Genomic DNA, 18,451 nt, shown 5'->3' on the forward strand with positions numbered 1-18,451 from the left:
ATGACTGCCCAAGGTCACACAACTAGTCAGGAGAGGACTGGAATTTGAAAGGAGGTTGGACTGAGCCCCATGATGTCAGTTTGTCTCAGAACAGGGCTTGTCAGGGCAGATGAAGTACCATCTGGCTGACATAAGCAGCCATGCCCTGTTCGCCACATCTTGTCCCCATTTCAGCAGACCCTCTTTGAGTGAGTAGGGGCAGATCCCAGATTATTTCAGTGGGATATGGATTCATGGCCTTCCTGGTGTCAGGGGCCAATTCAGGCACTCAACAATTCTTTGAGCACCTATGTGCTTGGAACTGTTCTCTGTGCAGAGAATATAACGGTGAACAGGAACAGTCTAGTTCTTGTGGGTGCTCTCAGATCCTGACTTGGAGTAAGAGCTCTACTTTGTTGTGGCTGCAAGGTTTGGGCAAGGAACTCCCAACCCCTGAGCCTGTTGGCTCATCTGAAAAAGTGCGTGTTAGAGGGATAGTAACACCTCTTTCACAGAATGGTAGAAGTGTGAGGGATGCCAAATATTGTTCCCCAACTCCCCACACAAACCCAGCTGAAGGAAGCTGGGCCTAGAGAGGTACAGTAGTGACTTGCCCAAGGTCACACGGGTATCCCTGGCAGAGATGGGACCCAACCCAAGTTCCTTTCTGCCCCTTAGGCATTTGACTGCTTCTCTGCCCAGGGGATCCCACACGAGTCTGGGGGAAAAGAGGTCTTAACAGGGCTCCAGATAACGTACAGGAAGTGGGCAATGTATAGGCCCACCTACCCACTCCAGACCTGGAAACTAGTTGGGGGAAGCTGGGCATGTGGCCACCTGGGCTGGCTCAGGGCTCAAAGGTAAGAGAACTAGCCTTGGGCACCATTAGCTCATTAGAAAAAACTGTTTAATGGTTTAGGAATGTGTACACTCTGGCTCTGCTAAGTTTCCATAAAGGCAACTTTCCATGTTTTAAAAAATAGATTTGATATAAAGATTTATATATTAAATAGATAATATGAAAAATTCTCAAATGCAAATGGCATCCTTGGGCTGGCTGAGGCCCTCTCTGCCCCTAACAGTCCAGGCTGGCAGGGCTCAGAGGGTCCCTGAGGCCCCACCCCTGGCAGCCCTCCTGGAGAAGAGTAGCTGAATTCAATAGGAGCTTCCTCCAGCTCAAAAGTCTGCTGGGGCCTGTGTCTTTGGGGTCAAACCGCCACGTCTGGCTTAGGAGTTAGGATCTATCTGCCTTGCCCACACCACTCCTCCTCCCATGAGCATAAAATACCAACTTCCCTCTTGCTCTCCTTCAGCCCATTGTCATACCAGCCCCATCCAGACAGACTGCCCTCCTCCAGGCCTGGGCTGCCAGAATACTTCCTTGCTCCCCTTCCCCTCCCCCATCGCCCACACTCTGGCCCCTGACCTCACCTGCTCCTGTTCTTAGGTAATTTATAAACAAAGGAAGAGATTAAACTGTTCTCTTGCCCCAGAGGCTCTGGGATGCTGGGAGAGGAAACAGGTGAGTCTTGTGTCCTATGTCACATACTTCCCCATTTTCTCTTACCCCATTTGACTGAGGACTAAAGCCTAGAGAGGTAGTGAGACCTTGGCCTGACAGGGCACTACAGAGCAGACACCCCACGTGGCATGCAGTCAATACCACACCCCAGGCCAAGCCCTGAGGACTAGTATTTGTGACTGACGTTGAGGGCCGGGGAAACATCTCTTGGAATGGCAGGAAACAGCTGCATCCCAGGAAATGTGCGTGTGGTGGTGTGTGTGTGTGTGTGTCTGTGTTTGTTGGCGAGGAGTGGATCTCAGAGACCAAGGAGACGGGAAAGAACCAATTCTTACTAAGGGGTACTATGAGCAAGGGACTAGCTTGGGATGACGGGGCCAGTTCTCAGAGGTATCCAGCTGGATTACAGATGACATGACTAAAAAGGCAGGGTAAGTGGGGGGAAGACAGGAAGGGGTTGGCCTGGACAGAGGGTGTTCCTGGGGGACAAGCAGGTACTGGAGAAAAGCCAGGGCAAAGCTGTGAAGGCCTTGGACATCTGAGTCAAGTGTGGACAGTACTGAGTGCCTCAGAGCACCCTGGAAGGTACTGGGGAGGGGGGACAGGACCAGAAGTGACCTTTCACAACTGCCACTTTGACAGCAGCAGGAAAGTGGCTTGGGCAATGGAGGCGAGAAGCCCAGGGACCAAGGAGGTCAATGAGATGTCCAGGTGAGCGGAGGCAGGGCACGCTGGAGATGGGACCCCAGCACTGTGGTAGGGTGCAGGGAGACATTGAGGAGCCCAAAGTGACTTCTGATTTCTAGGCTAAACCCATGAAGGAGGTTGCTCCCATGCAGGAAGGATGGGGTGGCAGGAGACCCACTTGGCCCAGTGTTTCGAACATCCTGGGATTGTGAAAGGGGAGGAAGTGAAGTATTGTTTCCTTGGTTTCTGGGTAAAACAAGAGGTCACCAGTGAGAAGAAACCTCCCTGGTCCCAGGCTGGGCTGGCTATTTCTTCCCCCTTCTGGGTCAAACCTTTACAAGGTTTCAGGTCTCCCGCCCGAGAAGGGGTATGGCTCATATTCCAAGGTGACAAATGAGCCCATCGCCAGCCAGCTACCTCTTCCTGTGCCTCCCCTGGATCCTCATGGCAGCTCAGGGCATCCATGTGAAGAAGGGGTATAGGGGCCTCCCTCTTTCCCTAAGCCCTGCGAGGCAGCTGAGGTCGTCCTCAGCCTCAAGGCAGGAGGGAGCAGCAAGTAGGTATGAGCAAGGTCAGTACCTTTGCGTGGCTGGAACTGTGGCTGCAAGTCAATCACAGGTGTGCAGGCCTAGGCCTCTGCTCCAAGACCCCTTGCATGTTTCCCCACCTCCCAAAGCAACACGTCTGCAAGGTAGGGTTTGATGAGACTTCTCTTCCAGCTGGGGCATGGGTTGAATGCCCAGCTCTGCCCAAATATCAGCATCTAGCAGAGAGGTCATGGGGCTGGAGGACCTTTGCCTTTGGCCTGAATGGAACCCTCTTTAGGGCACTTTCAATGGCAGGTGGAGTCCAGGGACTGCAATGGAGGGGTCAGTGAGATATCAGCTCCCTGCCAGCAACTGGGCCCCATCCCATGAGCAAGGCTGCTGAGGAAGGAAGCCAGGCATTCTTCTTTTTCCCAGCTCCTACCTCACCCCAGCCAACAGTGCGCTGATTCCCCTCACTGTAGACCCTTGCTCAACAGCTTCTGGCCCGACCAGGCCAACATACTTCCCCTCCAGAACCAGGCTCAGCTGTTCCATGGCTGCCTCCCTGCCTGAAAGGGAGCCTCCAGCCCTGTATGTCTCAGTCTCAGCTGTTCATGCCCAACCCTGCCTTCTCAGACCGTTGTGGGGCTATTGCAAAAGGTCTGCAGCCAGGCTGCCTGGGAGAGGTGGCGATACAGATCAAAGTGCTTGGAGTTGAAGAAGGCAAGGGAAGTCTGAGCTGGAGTGCTGCAGCCTGCCTTGGGGACTGGGACAAAGCCTGGAGTGCTGCCTGGGCTCTTACAGGCTCTGGGCTGCTTCTCTTCATGATGTGATCTAGCCATAGGCACCCTGTGTCCTGGCTTCTCTTTCAGACGTGACCTAGGCACAGGACACAGGATGCCTGTGCCTAGGTCCCATCATGCTCTGAGAGCAATTTATTTCCTAGGGCCCCAAACTGAGCGACCAGAGGAGCTGGACTGCGCTGACATGGAGGGACTGGGGTCCCTGTAATCCTGAGCTACACGGCAGAGACTGGTGCTACTTTTAAGATCCCCAGGGATCTCAGCCCCAACCTGCCTTGTAACCTTAGCACTGAGAGCACACTGAGGCTATTGAGGGCAGGTGGGCCCATGGGGGTGAAACAGCCAAACCCAGAATTGCCACCGCCTCATCTTTTTTTGTTTGAGAAACTCTAGAGGCTAGACTGGGAGCAGTGGGCGAACTGAGACTTTAAACATGGCAGGCGAGATTTCTGCACATGGGTTAAGACTGGGTGTTCTCAAGGTCCCTCTCAGACCTGAGCCTCAAGGATGCAATTTTTACTTTTCCCTTAAATGTCCCTGTTCCTATCTCAGTCCTCCTACCCCCAAGCTTCTGAGAGCGGGTACTGAAGAAGCTGGTTTTGCAATCTCAGTGGCAAAACTTTGGGCCCCAAGACAGCAGACGTGGCTGTGGGCCACATGGCTGTGGGCCATGGACCCCACACTTGTGCAGATAAAAACAAGAAGCTACAAGAAAAACCAGAAAACTTGAGAGGTCTTGCTAAGGCAGCAAGCTGGGCCACATAGTGTCTGTGAGCTTAGAGCTGGCAGTGAAGAAAGAAGGTTCCTCGCCTGGAAGGAGTCAGGGCTTCCCTGGGGCAGTGCTCAGGAACCAGTCTGTTGGTCTGGTTGCTCTTGCTCTCTGCAGGTGCATGTGATGGCCCTGGAATGACCTGGGAGAACCCGGGGCACCAGCCACATCCCTGGAAAGCAGCAACCTGTTGCCACAGCTGCAGCAGACGCAAGGCGTGAAATGATCAGAACTAGTATGTGTGGAGCAGGGGAGGCACATTCCTGGCCCCTCTCCCTCTGCGGTCCACACCGGCAGCGTCAGGCCAGCCCTGGAATGTGAAGAGCATGGAGGGAACAGCCTCTGACGGGCAGGATGGGCCCCGTACCCTACCCTGTGCCAACAGGCCTCTTGCAGGAGGAATCATACTTCTTCCTTCCTCGGGGTAGCTTTCCCATCAAGCATCCAGGCCATGGGATGAGTAATTCTAGGACTTTATACAGTTGCTCTAGAATCGCTGATGCCCTGGAGGGCCAGCTCTGGAGGGCTGGGTTTGGCAGGCCACAGAGAGAGAGGAGGTGGGGAGGCCCCGCTGCCTGCCCTGCATGCCGGTCAGCACCCGCAGCCCCAGTTTTCGCCAATGTCCTTGCTATCCAGCTGGATGTGGTCAGTGCTCTTCTCACTGAGCAGAGGGCCCCCGTGCCTCATGACCAGCTCCGTGGCCACCCTCATGAAGGCCTCCTCCACGTTGCTTGAGTCCTTGGCAGACGTCTCAATGGCACACAGGATATCGTAGTGCTCTGCCAGGCTCTGTGCCTCAGCCAGAGGGACCTCCCGGAGCTCGCCGAGGTCCGACTTGTTCCCTGTAGGGAAAGGCCAGGTGCAGCTTGGTGAGGCCCACAGGTGCCAGGTGCAAGCTGAGAGACCCACTGCCCTCTGTCAACTACTAGTTGTACATGGTAATCTGTCTTTTTAAAAACATAAAACTTTTTTTTATTTAAAGCTTTTATTCTGTGCTTTAGTCCCTTGTTTTTTAATCTTTGCCAGAGGCTTGTATATTTTATTGCTTCTTTCTAAGAAACAGAAGCAGTATAGTGAGAAGAACACAGTTCTTCCACGTTAGAGCTGGAAGAAAACCTGGGTAGGTTTTCTTTCCAGCTTCCTATGACTTCCTGTGTGAGCCTTAGGTAAGTCACTTCATCTCTGAGTCTCAGTTTCCCAATCTATGATGCCACCGTCAGCAGAGTAGGGGTTAAATGGCATACGAAACAGGAAAACAAGTGGCCCGTGGCAGGTACTCCACAAGTGTGGGGGTGACAAGGACGATCTGGCTTCGCTAATTTTTGTTTTTTGCTAAAATTGATGCTCGTTATTTATTGTCTATTTGCCTTTGGAATTGTTTCTTCTCCGTAACACTGTGGTTTCCGCTCATTTTGCTCCTATGATAGAGCGCAGTCTCCCGCTTTACCTGACAGTGTATCTTTAGCTTCTCCTGCAGGTATAAGATGTCTCATTACATTCTAAATCATCTGGTAAACTGCTCCTTGACCCAATTTCTAAAAGAATTTTTTTAAGTTTCTAACTGGTTGACTTTTATAATGTGATTACAAGAAAGACAAAAAAAAAAATTGTGTCACAAAGATCTAAAATTTCTTTGGTAACCTTAAATGATGCAGCAACAATTTCAATATGTAGAACTTAGCCTGATTTTAATAAACTAAAAAAAAAAAAAGAAAAGCATGTTATTTATGAGTAATTATATAAATCTGAACACAGATCATCTATTTAATTTTATTAACGAAATGTCAATATTTTTCGATATAAAAATGGTATTAGTTGTTATATATTTTTAAGTGTTTGTATCTTTTATAGATTCATCCTGGAATATTTTCTGATGAAATAGTTTGGTGTTGGGATTTACCCGAAAAACAACACAAGGGAGGGAGGGGATGAGGGTAGACATGAAAATGGGACATGAGTTGCTATTAATACTTGCTAAAGCTGTGTGACAGTATCTGGGGTTTATTGCACTATTTTTTTTTGTATAAAATGCTTTATAATAAAATGCTTTATTTTAAATGTCCTGGATAAAAGGGAAGTGTAAGGCTGGGTAAGAAGAGCCTGGGGAGTCCAGCTCTGCTGAGTGCTTCTACACCCCAGTCGAGGCAGGATGCGAAACGCAGACTGCATGGAACCAAGTGCCATCCTTTTCCCAGCTGCACCCACATCCAGGCCCCATCTGTACAATCTCATCTTAGAAGAATCAGCCTGACTGTTGGGGTAAAGACCCCAAGGACCACACAAATGGTCCAAAGCTTCTTGAGCCCAGGTCTGGGAATTTTATGTAAGAGGAAAAGGAAAAATGAAGGTAACAGCATCCCTCTGCAGCAGCAGTTCGCAAAGTGGGGTCCCTGAGACAGCAACATGGATGTCACAGGAGTCACCTAGGAACTTATTAGAAATGCACATTCATGGGCCGCACCCAGACTCCTGAATCAGACGCTCTGGGGGTGGTCCCCAGCACCTGTGCTTTAAGGCTTTGGAGGCATGCAATCGTTTGAGAAGCATTGCTCTGCGATGTGGTATGACAGAGCAAGTCACTGAATTACGATCAGCAGAACTGAACTCAAATTTCACCTGTATGTATTCTCAGGCTGTGTGAACTAGAAGAAATTACTTCACTTCTCTGAGGCTTAGTTCTATTTCCTGACTAACAAAGAGTAGCCATGGTTATGAGAACTAAATCCAAAGACACACGTGAAGATTTAACCAGTGTTAACCACTGTACAGATACATGCACACAGCAAAGTAAACGTTAGCTTCCTTTCTTCCTTCTTCTAACTCCAATTTTGAATATAACTTGACAAGTGATTAGCAGGATAAGAATTTGCAAGATCATTCAAGTTCTGGTTTCGTTCCTGCCTAGCGAAGCTCAGCCACTGTCTACACTTTGGCTTGCCTTTTGTTTAAAAAGGAGAGAGAAACTGAGACAGACAAACAGAATCTGTGGCCCAGAGGAACCCTGCCAGCCCCCTCCATGTCCCCCCGGCTCACCGATCAGCAGCTGCACAATATTGGAGCCTGCATACTTCCTCACATCCGCGATCCAGTGAGGCACTGACAGGAAGGAGCTCCTCTTGGTGATGTCGTAAGCGAGGATAGCCCCGTTGGCACTGCGGTAGTAGCTCTGGGTGATGGTGCGAAATCGCTCCTGGCCAGCTGTGTCCCAGATCTGCAGCTAAAAACATTAGGGAGCCTCCTATGAACCTGGTGACATGGCCAAGCCCAAGGACAGGGAAAGCAATCCCACATACCCATGCCCAAAAAACTAGTTTCAAACTGGCAGACCACCAGCCTACACTTGACAGGAATCACAAAGGAGGGGCAGCTAGAAAGATGGACAGAAAGAGGGAGAGGTGTTCTGAGCCCTTAGAAAACAACTCAGTGGCCCAACTTTGGAGACAGGAGGATGAAAAGGTAGGGTAGCCCATCGCTCCCTCTAGTCCCCAGGGGACAGGTGGTAAGAGGACAAGGGACGTGTTCTACACTGCAGCAGGAAGTCCACTCGACCCAGGGTCCCTCTGTGTGCCCTCCCTCCACTAAACACAGGGCTTGCTGTGAACCAGAAGAGTTCCAGCAGCTCATAGTCCAGCGAGCTGCCATGATGCCTAGCTGGCTATGTGCACGTCCACTGCCTTCCCCTCTCTGGGTTTATAAATGCACCGCTGTACCCAATTGTGTGTAAGGGCTCCCCCAGAACTAGGGTTCTCTGCTTCTGCCTCAGCAACACCTGGAAAGATGCTCACAACCTGGTGGTAAGGGGCGTGGGCTGTGGCAATGAAGGCCTAGGGAAGGCAATAGGAAGAAGGTCTTCTTGAGGGGCCTTTATCATCAGCTGACCCGGCTTGGCTAAAGAAAAGGAGCTTGGGGTCTTTTCCTGCTCATGCCTTCACTTCACACCCATTAGTGCCCAAATGCCCAGTCCTCCTGAACATGGAGGAGAGGTGCCTGGTTGTGGCAGGAGCTTCCCTGGCTTTCTTAGAAGCAGCAGTCTGGCACGATACACATGAGATAGAGCAGGAGGAGGGGCTGAGCCAAGGCAGACATAGACCTACACTGTGTCCAGGCCAGAAGGCCTCCCAATTCCAGGCAGAGAACAGCAGCTCTGGGACTGGGAGAGATGGACCATGGATGGGCATCAGAGCAGGGAGGTACGATTGTTCTCAGGAGCTCAGGGCTTGCCTTCTCTACTCCACAAGTCACAGATTATTGGGGCTCTCTGCTTTGGTCTACACCAAGCTGCAGGTCTATCTATGCTCTTTAGCTGGCACAAGCCACTAAAGTCTCAGTGCCTTTTTATCTAATTCTCAAGGTGTGGAAGGCTCCTTATTCTGTCTGGGTGGGGACAGACCCCAGAGACCTCAGACAGTTCCTGAGGGCAGGGAGGTGACAACTTCTTCCTTACGCCCACCAAGAGAAGTCCAAGAGTAAATGAGCTCTGGGCCACAACATGACAAATAAAATCCTCCAGTCCTGAGACTTCCTATTCACTCCTTAACTGTGAGAGGCTCCAAGGAAACTAGGCTCTGTACTCTTTAAACTATGTGTGTCTGCTCGCTCATGCATGGGGTGAAGCAAAGGGTGTACACTTTGGCACTACACAAACCTGGGATCCAAACGACCAATAACTCATCTCCATACCCCAGAGAACATATAAAATGAAAGATAAAGGCCAAACATAGAAAAAAAGGAACTTGGAAGAATAAGAAACATGTAAAGGCAAAAAAAAAAAAAAAAAAAAAAAAAACCCTCAAAAACAATCATCAATATTTTCAGAGATAGAAAAGATCCATGAAACAATAATAGAACACTTTTTTTTAAGTAGAAGGAACGTTCGGAAAGAAAAAAAGAGCTCTGAAAATTAAAAATGTAACATAAATGAAAACACAACATAAAGGTTGGAAGATAAAGTTGAAGAAATCCTCCATAGTAATGAAAAACTACAAAGAGATGAAAAAGAGAGAAGAAAATTATAAAACCAGCCTAGGAGGTCCAATATGGGATAGTAAGAGTTTCAGTAAAAAAGAAAAGTAAAATCAAAGAAATACTTCAAGAAAATCCCCCAGAACTAACTGAAAGGGCCCGCTAAGCACACACACAATGGAGGAAAACGACCAAAACAAAACACATGACTGAAGGAATTCCAGAACAATGGGAAAGAAGAGTCAAAAAAATTCCACCGAGGGGAAAAGAAGGAAAAGAAAAAAATAGGTTTCAAGGTTTCACACAAAAGATCCACATGGCATTAGATATTCAATAAAACATGCCTAAAATTATGAGGGAAAATCATTTCTAACCTAGAATTCTCTACCCAATCAATTATCACTCAGTGCGATGGTTTAATAAAGGCATTTTCAGGCATGTAGGCTTCAAAAAATTTACCTTCCTGCCAACCTTTCTCAGGAAACTACCAAAGGTTCCTTTACCTAAAGAAAGCAACCAAAAATAAGAAAATGTGGGCTCCAGAAAACAGAGTTCAATTCAAGAGAGACAAAGTGAATCCCCAGGATGGTGGTAGAGGAAGATCCCAAGACAGCAGCGAGCCTGAACATCAATCAGCTCATCCAGAGCAGGCCCCAAGGTTCCGGGACAGCTTTCAATTCTGGCAGAGTAATCAGTAGCAGACGAGTCCTCTCTCCATAAACAACCATTAGATTGAGAAAAATAGGGCAGGCTGCCATTTTCAGGTTATAAACAATAAGCAGCACAAAACTGTAATCCCGAAAAAGGCAAAACTCATGAAATGCACCTCATTATCACAACTCTCTACCTGGAGATGGTTTCCTGACCACAGGACAGTGGGATAGAACATAAGCAGGTCATGGTGGTCCCACTGAGTCAGGAAGGCAAAGACCAAAGTCTCCAGATGTGATTGATGGAACAATGCAGGAGGTGGGAGAGCCCAAAAGTCTATGTGGTAGGAAGAGGGGGAACCCACTACTCCTTGCCTGAGGACTCTATGCACAGGATGAAGACTATCAGAATCTCACCACCGAGTGGCTCCTACAGGGTTGAGAACAGACCAGAACATAGACATAGAGGTTGAGCAGTGCTAGAGGATGCTGAAGTTTCCAACCTAGCCATGGTGAAGAGGCCTCCTTAGCACCTTGATAATGACCCAGATAATAAGCTGAGACATCAGGAAGCCTATGAGTGAGAAACATGGCTATAAGAAGGCCTCCATAAATCTATTCCAACAAAGCGTAAAACCAAGACCCAACACAAGTATCAGGTTTGGAAGCTGAGTTCTGTCAAATTAGAGAGGCAAGAGAAACTTCCTCGAACTTCTACCTATCTGCCCTAACAAAATATAAAACTAAACCTACACACATCCAAGGTGATCACCCAGTAATTGAATTGACTACTAAGACATGAATCAACACTCTTCAAAAGAAGATAACAGAATACAGGGTCCCTACAAGGTATCGACCACTATTTCCAGTATACAATCAAAAACGGCTAAATATGGGGAAAAAAAAAAAAAAAAACAGGAAAATTTGACCGACAAAGAAAAAAAAGCAGTCAATAAAAAATGATGCCAAACTGGCCCAAATATTAAATTTAATAGACAAATACTTCAAAGCAGTTATTTTAAATTTGATCAGAGAATTAAAAGAAAATATGTGCAAGGAATTAAAGCAAATATGATCACAATGAGTGAGTAAATAGGGAATTTCAGCAGAGAAACGGAAATTATTTTTAAAAACATATAAAAGAGACTCAAAATTCTAGAACTTAAAAGTACAATAAGTGGAAAATTCACTCAATAATCTTAACAGCAGAATAAAGATGGCAATAAAAAAAGAATCTGTGTGGCCGGCCTGGTGGCTCAAGCAGTTGGAGCTCCATGCTCCTAACTCCGAAGGCTGCCGGTTCGATTCCCACATGGGCCAGGGGGCTCTCAACCACAAGGTTGCCGGTTCAACTCGAGTCCTGCCAGGGATGGTGGTGGGCTGCACACCCTGCAACTAGTAACGGCAACTGGACCTGGAGCTGAGCTGCGCCCTCCACAACTAAGATTGAAAGGACAACAACTTGACTTGGAAAAATAGTCCTGGAAGTACACACTGTATCCCAAAAAAGTCCTGTTCCCCTTCCCCAATAAAATCTTTAAAAAAAAAAACCAAAAAACAGAATCTGTGAAATTGAAGAAAAATCAATAGAAATTATCCAGTCTGAAGAATAAAGAGGAAAAAATTGAAGACAATATCAAATTGGGACAATATCAAACAGTCTCATATTCACATAATTGCAGTCCCAGAAGGAGAAGATAGTGAGAATGTGGCAGAACTAATGACTTACAATTCCAAATTTGATGAAAATACTGATTTACTGATCCAAAAAAGTCAGCAAACCCCAAGCATAAGAAATATAAAATATATCTTAGCAGATCATAGCCAAACTGATGAAAACCAAAGGTAAAAAAAGAAAAATTTTAAAGCAGTTGGGAGGGCGGGGGAGACATTATATGCAGGGGAAGAACAACAAAAATGACAGGTAACCAACCTCTCATCAGAAATAATGAATGCCAGAAGATAATGATGAAAAGTGTTAAAAAGGAAAAAAAGGTACCTAAAGAAAAAACTCTCAACACCAAAGTCTATATCTAGAGGAAAAAAAAAATCTCTCAAAAATGAGGGTGAAATAAAGATATTTTTAGATAATTGAAAGTGGACAGAATCTTCCTGGAAGACTTGCACAACAAGAAATGCTAAAAGACATTCTCCAGGATAAAGGGTAATGGTACTAAATGGAAAGCAAAGAGAAGCACCAGAACGGTAAATATGTGGGTGCATATAAAATACTATTTTTTCTTCTTGTATATTCCTTATAAGAGGGGTATCCGGTTGGCTCAGTGCTTGGAGCATGGTGCTCGTAACCCCAAAGTCACCAAATTCAATTCCCACAGGGACTGATGAGAAACAACAGCTTGAGCTTGGAGCTGAGCCACTCGTGGGTGGCCAGTTGGCTCAGTGGTTAGAGTGTGGTGCTCCTAACACCAAGGTCACCAGTTAGATTCCCACATGGACCAGTGAGCTGCGCCCTCCACAACTAGTTTGAAAACAACGATTTGACAAGGAGTTGATGGGTCCTGGAAAAACGCACTGTTCCCCAATATTTTACAATAAAAATTCAAAAACAAATTCCTTATAAGACAACTGACATTAAAGTTATAAATAATGACTGTAAAGTGGGGTTTATAATGTACTAGAAATAAAAAATATGACCATAATAGCACAATGGAAAAGAGGGCATATAAATAAAATTATACAATTGTAAGGTTACTATACTTGGGAAGTGTCAGATGTGACAAGTGTCAGTTTTAAAATATGAAGTGGTGTAAAATTGACTCTAGAGATTTTATAAGTTAAGGATACATATTGTTAGCCCTATATTAACCAGTAAGAGAAATAATAAGTCAACAGAAGAACTAAAATGATATTCTTTAAAAAAAAAAAAAAAAAAAAAAACGGTTAAACCAAAAGCAAGTGGAAAGGAACAAGGAATAAAAAGCTGAAAAGACAAATAGAAAACAAATAGCAAATGGTATATTTTAAACTCAACCATGCCAATAATCACGTTAAATATAAACGGACTAAACATGCCAATTAAAAGCCATAGTTTGTCAGGCTGAAAAAATGGTAAGACCCAACTATATGCTATCTATCTGAGATGCACTTGAAACATAAAGACACAAATTAGGTAGAAAGTAAAAGAATGAAAATACATATAAAGGGAGCTATCTTTAACACAAAAAGCATTTTAAAAGCATAAGAATGATGGTTATAGTAATATCAAAGTAGACTTCTAAACAAAGAACTATAACATATAAAGAGACATTTTATAATGATAAAAGACACAATTTATCAGGAAGACATAATGATACTAAATATCTATGAACCTAATTACAGAGTTTTAAATTTCATGAAGTTAAAACTGACATAACTAAATGGAGAAATAGATCTACAATGGTAGCTGGAGATTTTAACATCTCTCTCTCAGTAATTGATTGAGTAAGTAGACCAAAATAAATAAAAAAATCAGTATGAAGAATATCTAAACATCACTGTCGATTCAACTGACATTTCCCAAATACTATACTACAGAACAGCATTTTTTCAAGAGGACATGGAACATTCACCAAGATAAACCACAAAATAAGTATCAGTAAATTTCAAAAGAATATTATTCTAAACACAAAAAAACTAACAACAGAAATTAAGAAAGCTCAGAAGAGACTTCTTCAAGAAGATGAACTGAGAGAAAGCAATATATTGGGTGGAGAGTTACACAATATGTTGGACAGATGGAGAAGAGAGTTATACCAATTAGGTGAGAGTTTGAAGATGAATTAATGGTAAATAGACACCTAAGCAAAAACAAGATGATTATGATGGCCAGAAGAAACTAGTGAGCACGGGAAATAAAAAATAATGGCAGCCACCGTTTATCTGTGAGCAGCATTTACTAATCATAATGTATTTATTCAACCATTACAACAGGTACTTACTGAAAACTTGCTATGTGCTCCAGGCACTGAGGATACCAGGGCCAACAAAACAGATGCAAAAATAATGGCAGCCACCGTTTATCTGTGAGCAGCATTTACTAATCATAATGTATTTATTCAATCATTACAACAGGTACTTACTGAAAACTTGCTATGTGCTCCAGGCACTGAGAATACCAGGGCCAACAAAACAGATGCAAATTACTGTCCTAAAGCTTACAGTCTAGTGCAGGAGACAGATGCTAACTAGGATAATAAACACTGTGCTCGCCTCCGTCCACAACCACCTCAAAATTACAACTAAACTACAGAACAACAATCACTGAGAATTGCCTGAAGTCTATCTAGCTCAACAGAAGTCCTATAACTAACAGAAGCCACCTTGAGGATGGTAGGAAGGGCGGAGATGCAGAATGGGGCTATTCCTACACCCACATGTGGCAGTTAAAAAACAGGAGGGATATCTCGGCTGTGGTGGTCTCCCTTGAGGAGTGAGGGGTCTCAGCCCCACACCAAGCCCCACAGCCCAGGGTTCCAGTGCTGGGAAGAGAAATCCCCATAACTTCTGGCTATGAAAAATAGTGGAGATTGCGGCTGAGTGAGACAGAGGTGGCTGGAGTCCCAAGTGTTCCTCAAAGGCCCAAATACCAACAATTGCTGACAGACTGACGAGCTCCAGTGCTAGGGCAGCAAGTCAAAAGGCACCAGAAACATACAAGGAGGAATTGAATTGTCTGGATTCAAGGCGAGGCCTGGAGGGGCAGCTTTCTCCCAGATAGATGTTCTGGCAGAAGCCAATGTTCCTTTGTTGAGCAATCCCACCACCCAGACTACACACGCAAGTAGGCACCATATGTAAGTGTCTATCAACCTACCTAACACTGATCGTCCCATCTGGGTGATTCCCTGAAACCCCATCCCACCCAAATGCAGGCCCACCCAAGCCACTTCCAGTGTTTTTTCCATGCAAACAGCCTGTCTTGGCTCATGCAGTAGACTTTCCTAAAATCTCTCAAAGGTTCTCAAACCTCAAACAAGCAGTATCTGGCCTTGGAATGCCCTGTATTCCTTGCAAAGCAGCCTCAAGTCTGGCACTGGTGGAAACGGACCTCAGTTCACAGCTTAGCCTCTCCCAAGCACCTCCAAGCCCAGCACAAGTAGCAATCACCCGCAGGTCACTTTGTAGCTCATACCAAGTAGCCCCAGGCAGGGCACAGGCAGCACTGACCTTGGACTGCGCCAGAGCCCCCATCACCAAGAGGTCCCAGAACCAAAACACCCACTGCCCAGCTTCAGACCACACCAGAGCACGACACAACCACCTCCACAAATGACACAGCCAAAGGTCAAACTCAACAAGTACCAGAGCCCAGCTAGAGTAAATCCAGCTCCGTGGGGTCAGCTCCTGCACCAAAGCTCCTCCACTGTAGTCACTGCAAGTCCTCAAAACCAATTAGTGTGAGGGTCAATCGGTCCCGTTGACATGCAAACAGAAATCAAGGCTCAACTACAATAGGAGGGCACACACAACCCATACAAGGGACACACCTGGAGCACCTGGCTCAGGTGACCAGGGAGACTGTGCCACTGTGCCCCACAGGACACCTACTACATAAGGCCACTCTGCCAAGATCAGGAGATTTAGTAGATCTACCTAATACATAGAAACAAACACAGGGAAGCAGCCAAAGTGGAGAGAAACATGTCCCAAATAAAAGAACAGAACAAAGCTCCAGAAAAAGAACCAAATAAAATGGAGACAAGCAATCTCCCAGACACAAAGTTCAGAATACTGGTTATAAAAATGTTCAATGAACTTAAAAGAAGAGTAGATGAATTGAGTGAGAACTTTAACAAGGACATAGGAAACATAAAAATGGAGATAGAAAACATAAAAAAGAACCAGTCAGAAATAAAGAATACAATAACCAAAATAAAGAATACATTAGAGGGAATCAAGAGCATTTTAGATGAAGCAGAGGATCAAATAGCAATGTAGAAGACAAGGTAGCAGAAAACATCCAATCAGAATACCAAAAAGAAAGAAACCCCCCCCCCAAAAAAAAGGACAGTTTAAGGGGCTTCTGGGACAACATCAAGCATACCAACATTCACGTCTGTTGGGGTACCAGAAGGAGAGAAAACACAAGGAATTGAAAACCTATTTGAAGAAATAATGATGGAAACGTCGCTAACCTGGTAAAGGAAATAGACATACAAGCCCAGGAAGTATAGAGTCCCACAAAAGATGAACCCAAACAGGCGCACACCAAGACACATCATAATTAAAATGCCAAAAGTTAAAGACATAGAAATAATCTTAAAAGTAGCAAGAGAAAGGAAGTTAGTTACCTACAAGGTAGCTCCCGTAAGACTGTCAAGCTGATTTCTCAACAGAAACTTTGCAGGCCAGAGGGAATGGCACAAAATATTCCAAGTGATGAAAAGCAAGGACCTACAACCAAGATTACACTACCCAGCAAAGCTCATTTAGAATCAAAGGACAGATAAAGAGCTTCCCAGACAAGAAAAAGTTAAAAGAATTCATCACCACCAAATCAGTATTACAAGGAATGTTAGAGGGACTTCTTTTAAAAAAATGAAAAATATAAATAAAATTGCAATAACAACAAATCTCTCAACAAGTACTGTTAATGTAAATGGATTAAATGCTCCAAATAAAAGATGTGTGGTGGCTGAATGGATAAAAAAAAAAAAAAACAAGAAAAAAAAACACTTATATATGCTGTCTACAAGAGACTCACTTCAGATCAAAAGCACAAACTGAAAGTAAAGGAATGGAAAAAGATATTTCATGAAAATAGAAACAAACAAACAAAAAGGTAGGGTAGCAATTATTATACAAGACAAAACAGATTTTAAAATAAAGGCTATAAAACAAGAGACAAAGAAGGACTCCGTGATTATACTTCTGGATATTTATCCAAAGGAACCCAAAACACTATTTGGAAGGGACATGTGCACCCATATGTTCATTGCAGCATTATTTACAATTGCCAAGATATGGAGGCAACCTGGATGTCCATCAATGGATGAATGGATAAAGAGGCGGTACATATATACAATAGAATATTACTCAGCCATAAAAAAGAATGAAATCTTGCCATCTGCAACAACATGAATGGACCTAGAGAGTATCATGCTGAGTGAAGTCAGACATAGAAAGACAAATGTCATATGATTTCACTTACAAAGCCTAACAATTAAGATCACGAACTCATCTTAGCAAAAGTGCTACATACCTCATTGCTGACTATCATTACGGTCACCTTCAAAGTACTTCCCTTGGGAAGCTATGCACCAACACCAGTGCCTAGTCCACCCTTCAAAGCAATTTTGGAACTCTTTTTCTGGAATGGCCATCAGAGCTGTCATCATATTACCCTTGATGTTCTGAATGTCATCAAAATATCTTCCTTTCAATATTTTATCTTTGGGTAAAAAAAGTTATTGGGGGCCAGATCAGGTGAATAGGGAGGATGTTCCAATACAGTATTTGTTTACTGGCTAAAAACTCCCTCACAGACAGTGCCAAGTGAGCTGGTACACTGCCATGATGCAAGAGCTCCTTTGGGACCATTTTTGCACACGTTTCTCATGCCAAGATTTTCAGTTAAGATTTTCCTAACTGTTGGGGCAGCTGGTTGGCTCAGTTGGTTAAAGCACAGTGCTCATAACACCCAGGTTACTGGTTCGATTCCCACGTAGGCCAGTGAGCTGCGCCCTCCACAACTAGATTGAAAACAACGACTCCACAACTAGATTGAAAACAACGACTCCACAACTAGATTGAAAACAACGACTTGACTTGGAGCTGATGGGTCCTGGAAAAACACACTGTTCTCCAATATTCCCCAATAAAAATTAAAAAAAGAAAATTTCCCAACTGTTTCTCTATTGATGTTTACTTGGTCTGCTATGCTTCTCAGAGTCAGCCAACGATTTTGACACACAATTAGATGAATTTGTGCAATGTTTTCATCATTTTTTCTCGCTACTGGCCGTCCTGACCTCTCTTCATCAGTAGTACGTTCTCACCCCTCAGAAAAACGTTTAAACCATTTGTACACTGCCATTTTCTTCATGGCACTATTCCCATAAACTTGGACTAACATGTCCCTGATTTCACTTCCACTCTTGCCAAGTTTAACAAGAAATTTAATGTTTGTTCGTTGGTCTAATTCAAGTTCAGACATTCTCGTGACAGCGCACAAAAACAGTCAACAACAGCTTTTTCGCAACGGGTTTACCGCCAGAACACAGGTGTAGTGAAAACCACCATTAAATCTAACCCAAAATGGAAAAGGAAAAGACACACATCAACATCGTTGTCATTGGACATGCACCGTGTTGCCCCCAAAATAAGCCCTACTCTGAAAATAAGCCCCAGGTAAGGCCGTCAGCCAGATGGGCGCATTTAGTATGTTATGACAATGTTCCAGAAGAAGATGACATGACTGTATTTGAATAAATGTAGATTGTTGTACACGAAAAATAAGACATCCCCTGACAATACGCCTTAATGCGTCTTTTGGAGCAAAAATTAATATAAGACCCGGTCTTATTTTCAGGGAAATATGATATATGACCTGG

The 18,451-nt window shown here is 44.7% G+C and overlaps 1 protein-coding gene across 2 annotated transcripts in view; it reads right to left on the reverse strand.

The window, feature by feature from the left end:
• Positions 1-1,761: 1,761 nt before the first annotated feature.
• RAB43 (RAB43, member RAS oncogene family) overlaps positions 1,762-18,451 on the reverse strand; it is a 43,027-nt gene continuing 26,337 nt past the window's right edge. The window contains exons 2-3 of one of the 2 annotated variants that reach the window (XM_033087458.1): positions 7,321-7,498; positions 1,762-5,129 (exon numbers count right to left, since the gene is read on the reverse strand). In XM_033087458.1, coding sequence (XP_032943349.1) covers positions 4,879-5,129; positions 7,321-7,498 — 429 coding nt within the window. In that variant the 3' untranslated portion in view covers positions 1,762-4,878. Of the gene's footprint in view, positions 5,130-7,320; positions 7,505-18,451 lie in introns of both variants that reach the window. The other variant, XM_033087457.1, reaches the window with a different exon arrangement.

This window comes from Rhinolophus ferrumequinum, chromosome 19, assembly GCF_004115265.2.
Source record: "Rhinolophus ferrumequinum isolate MPI-CBG mRhiFer1 chromosome 19, mRhiFer1_v1.p, whole genome shotgun sequence".
In the NCBI taxonomy this organism is placed as follows: Eukaryota; Metazoa; Chordata; class Mammalia; order Chiroptera; family Rhinolophidae; genus Rhinolophus; species Rhinolophus ferrumequinum.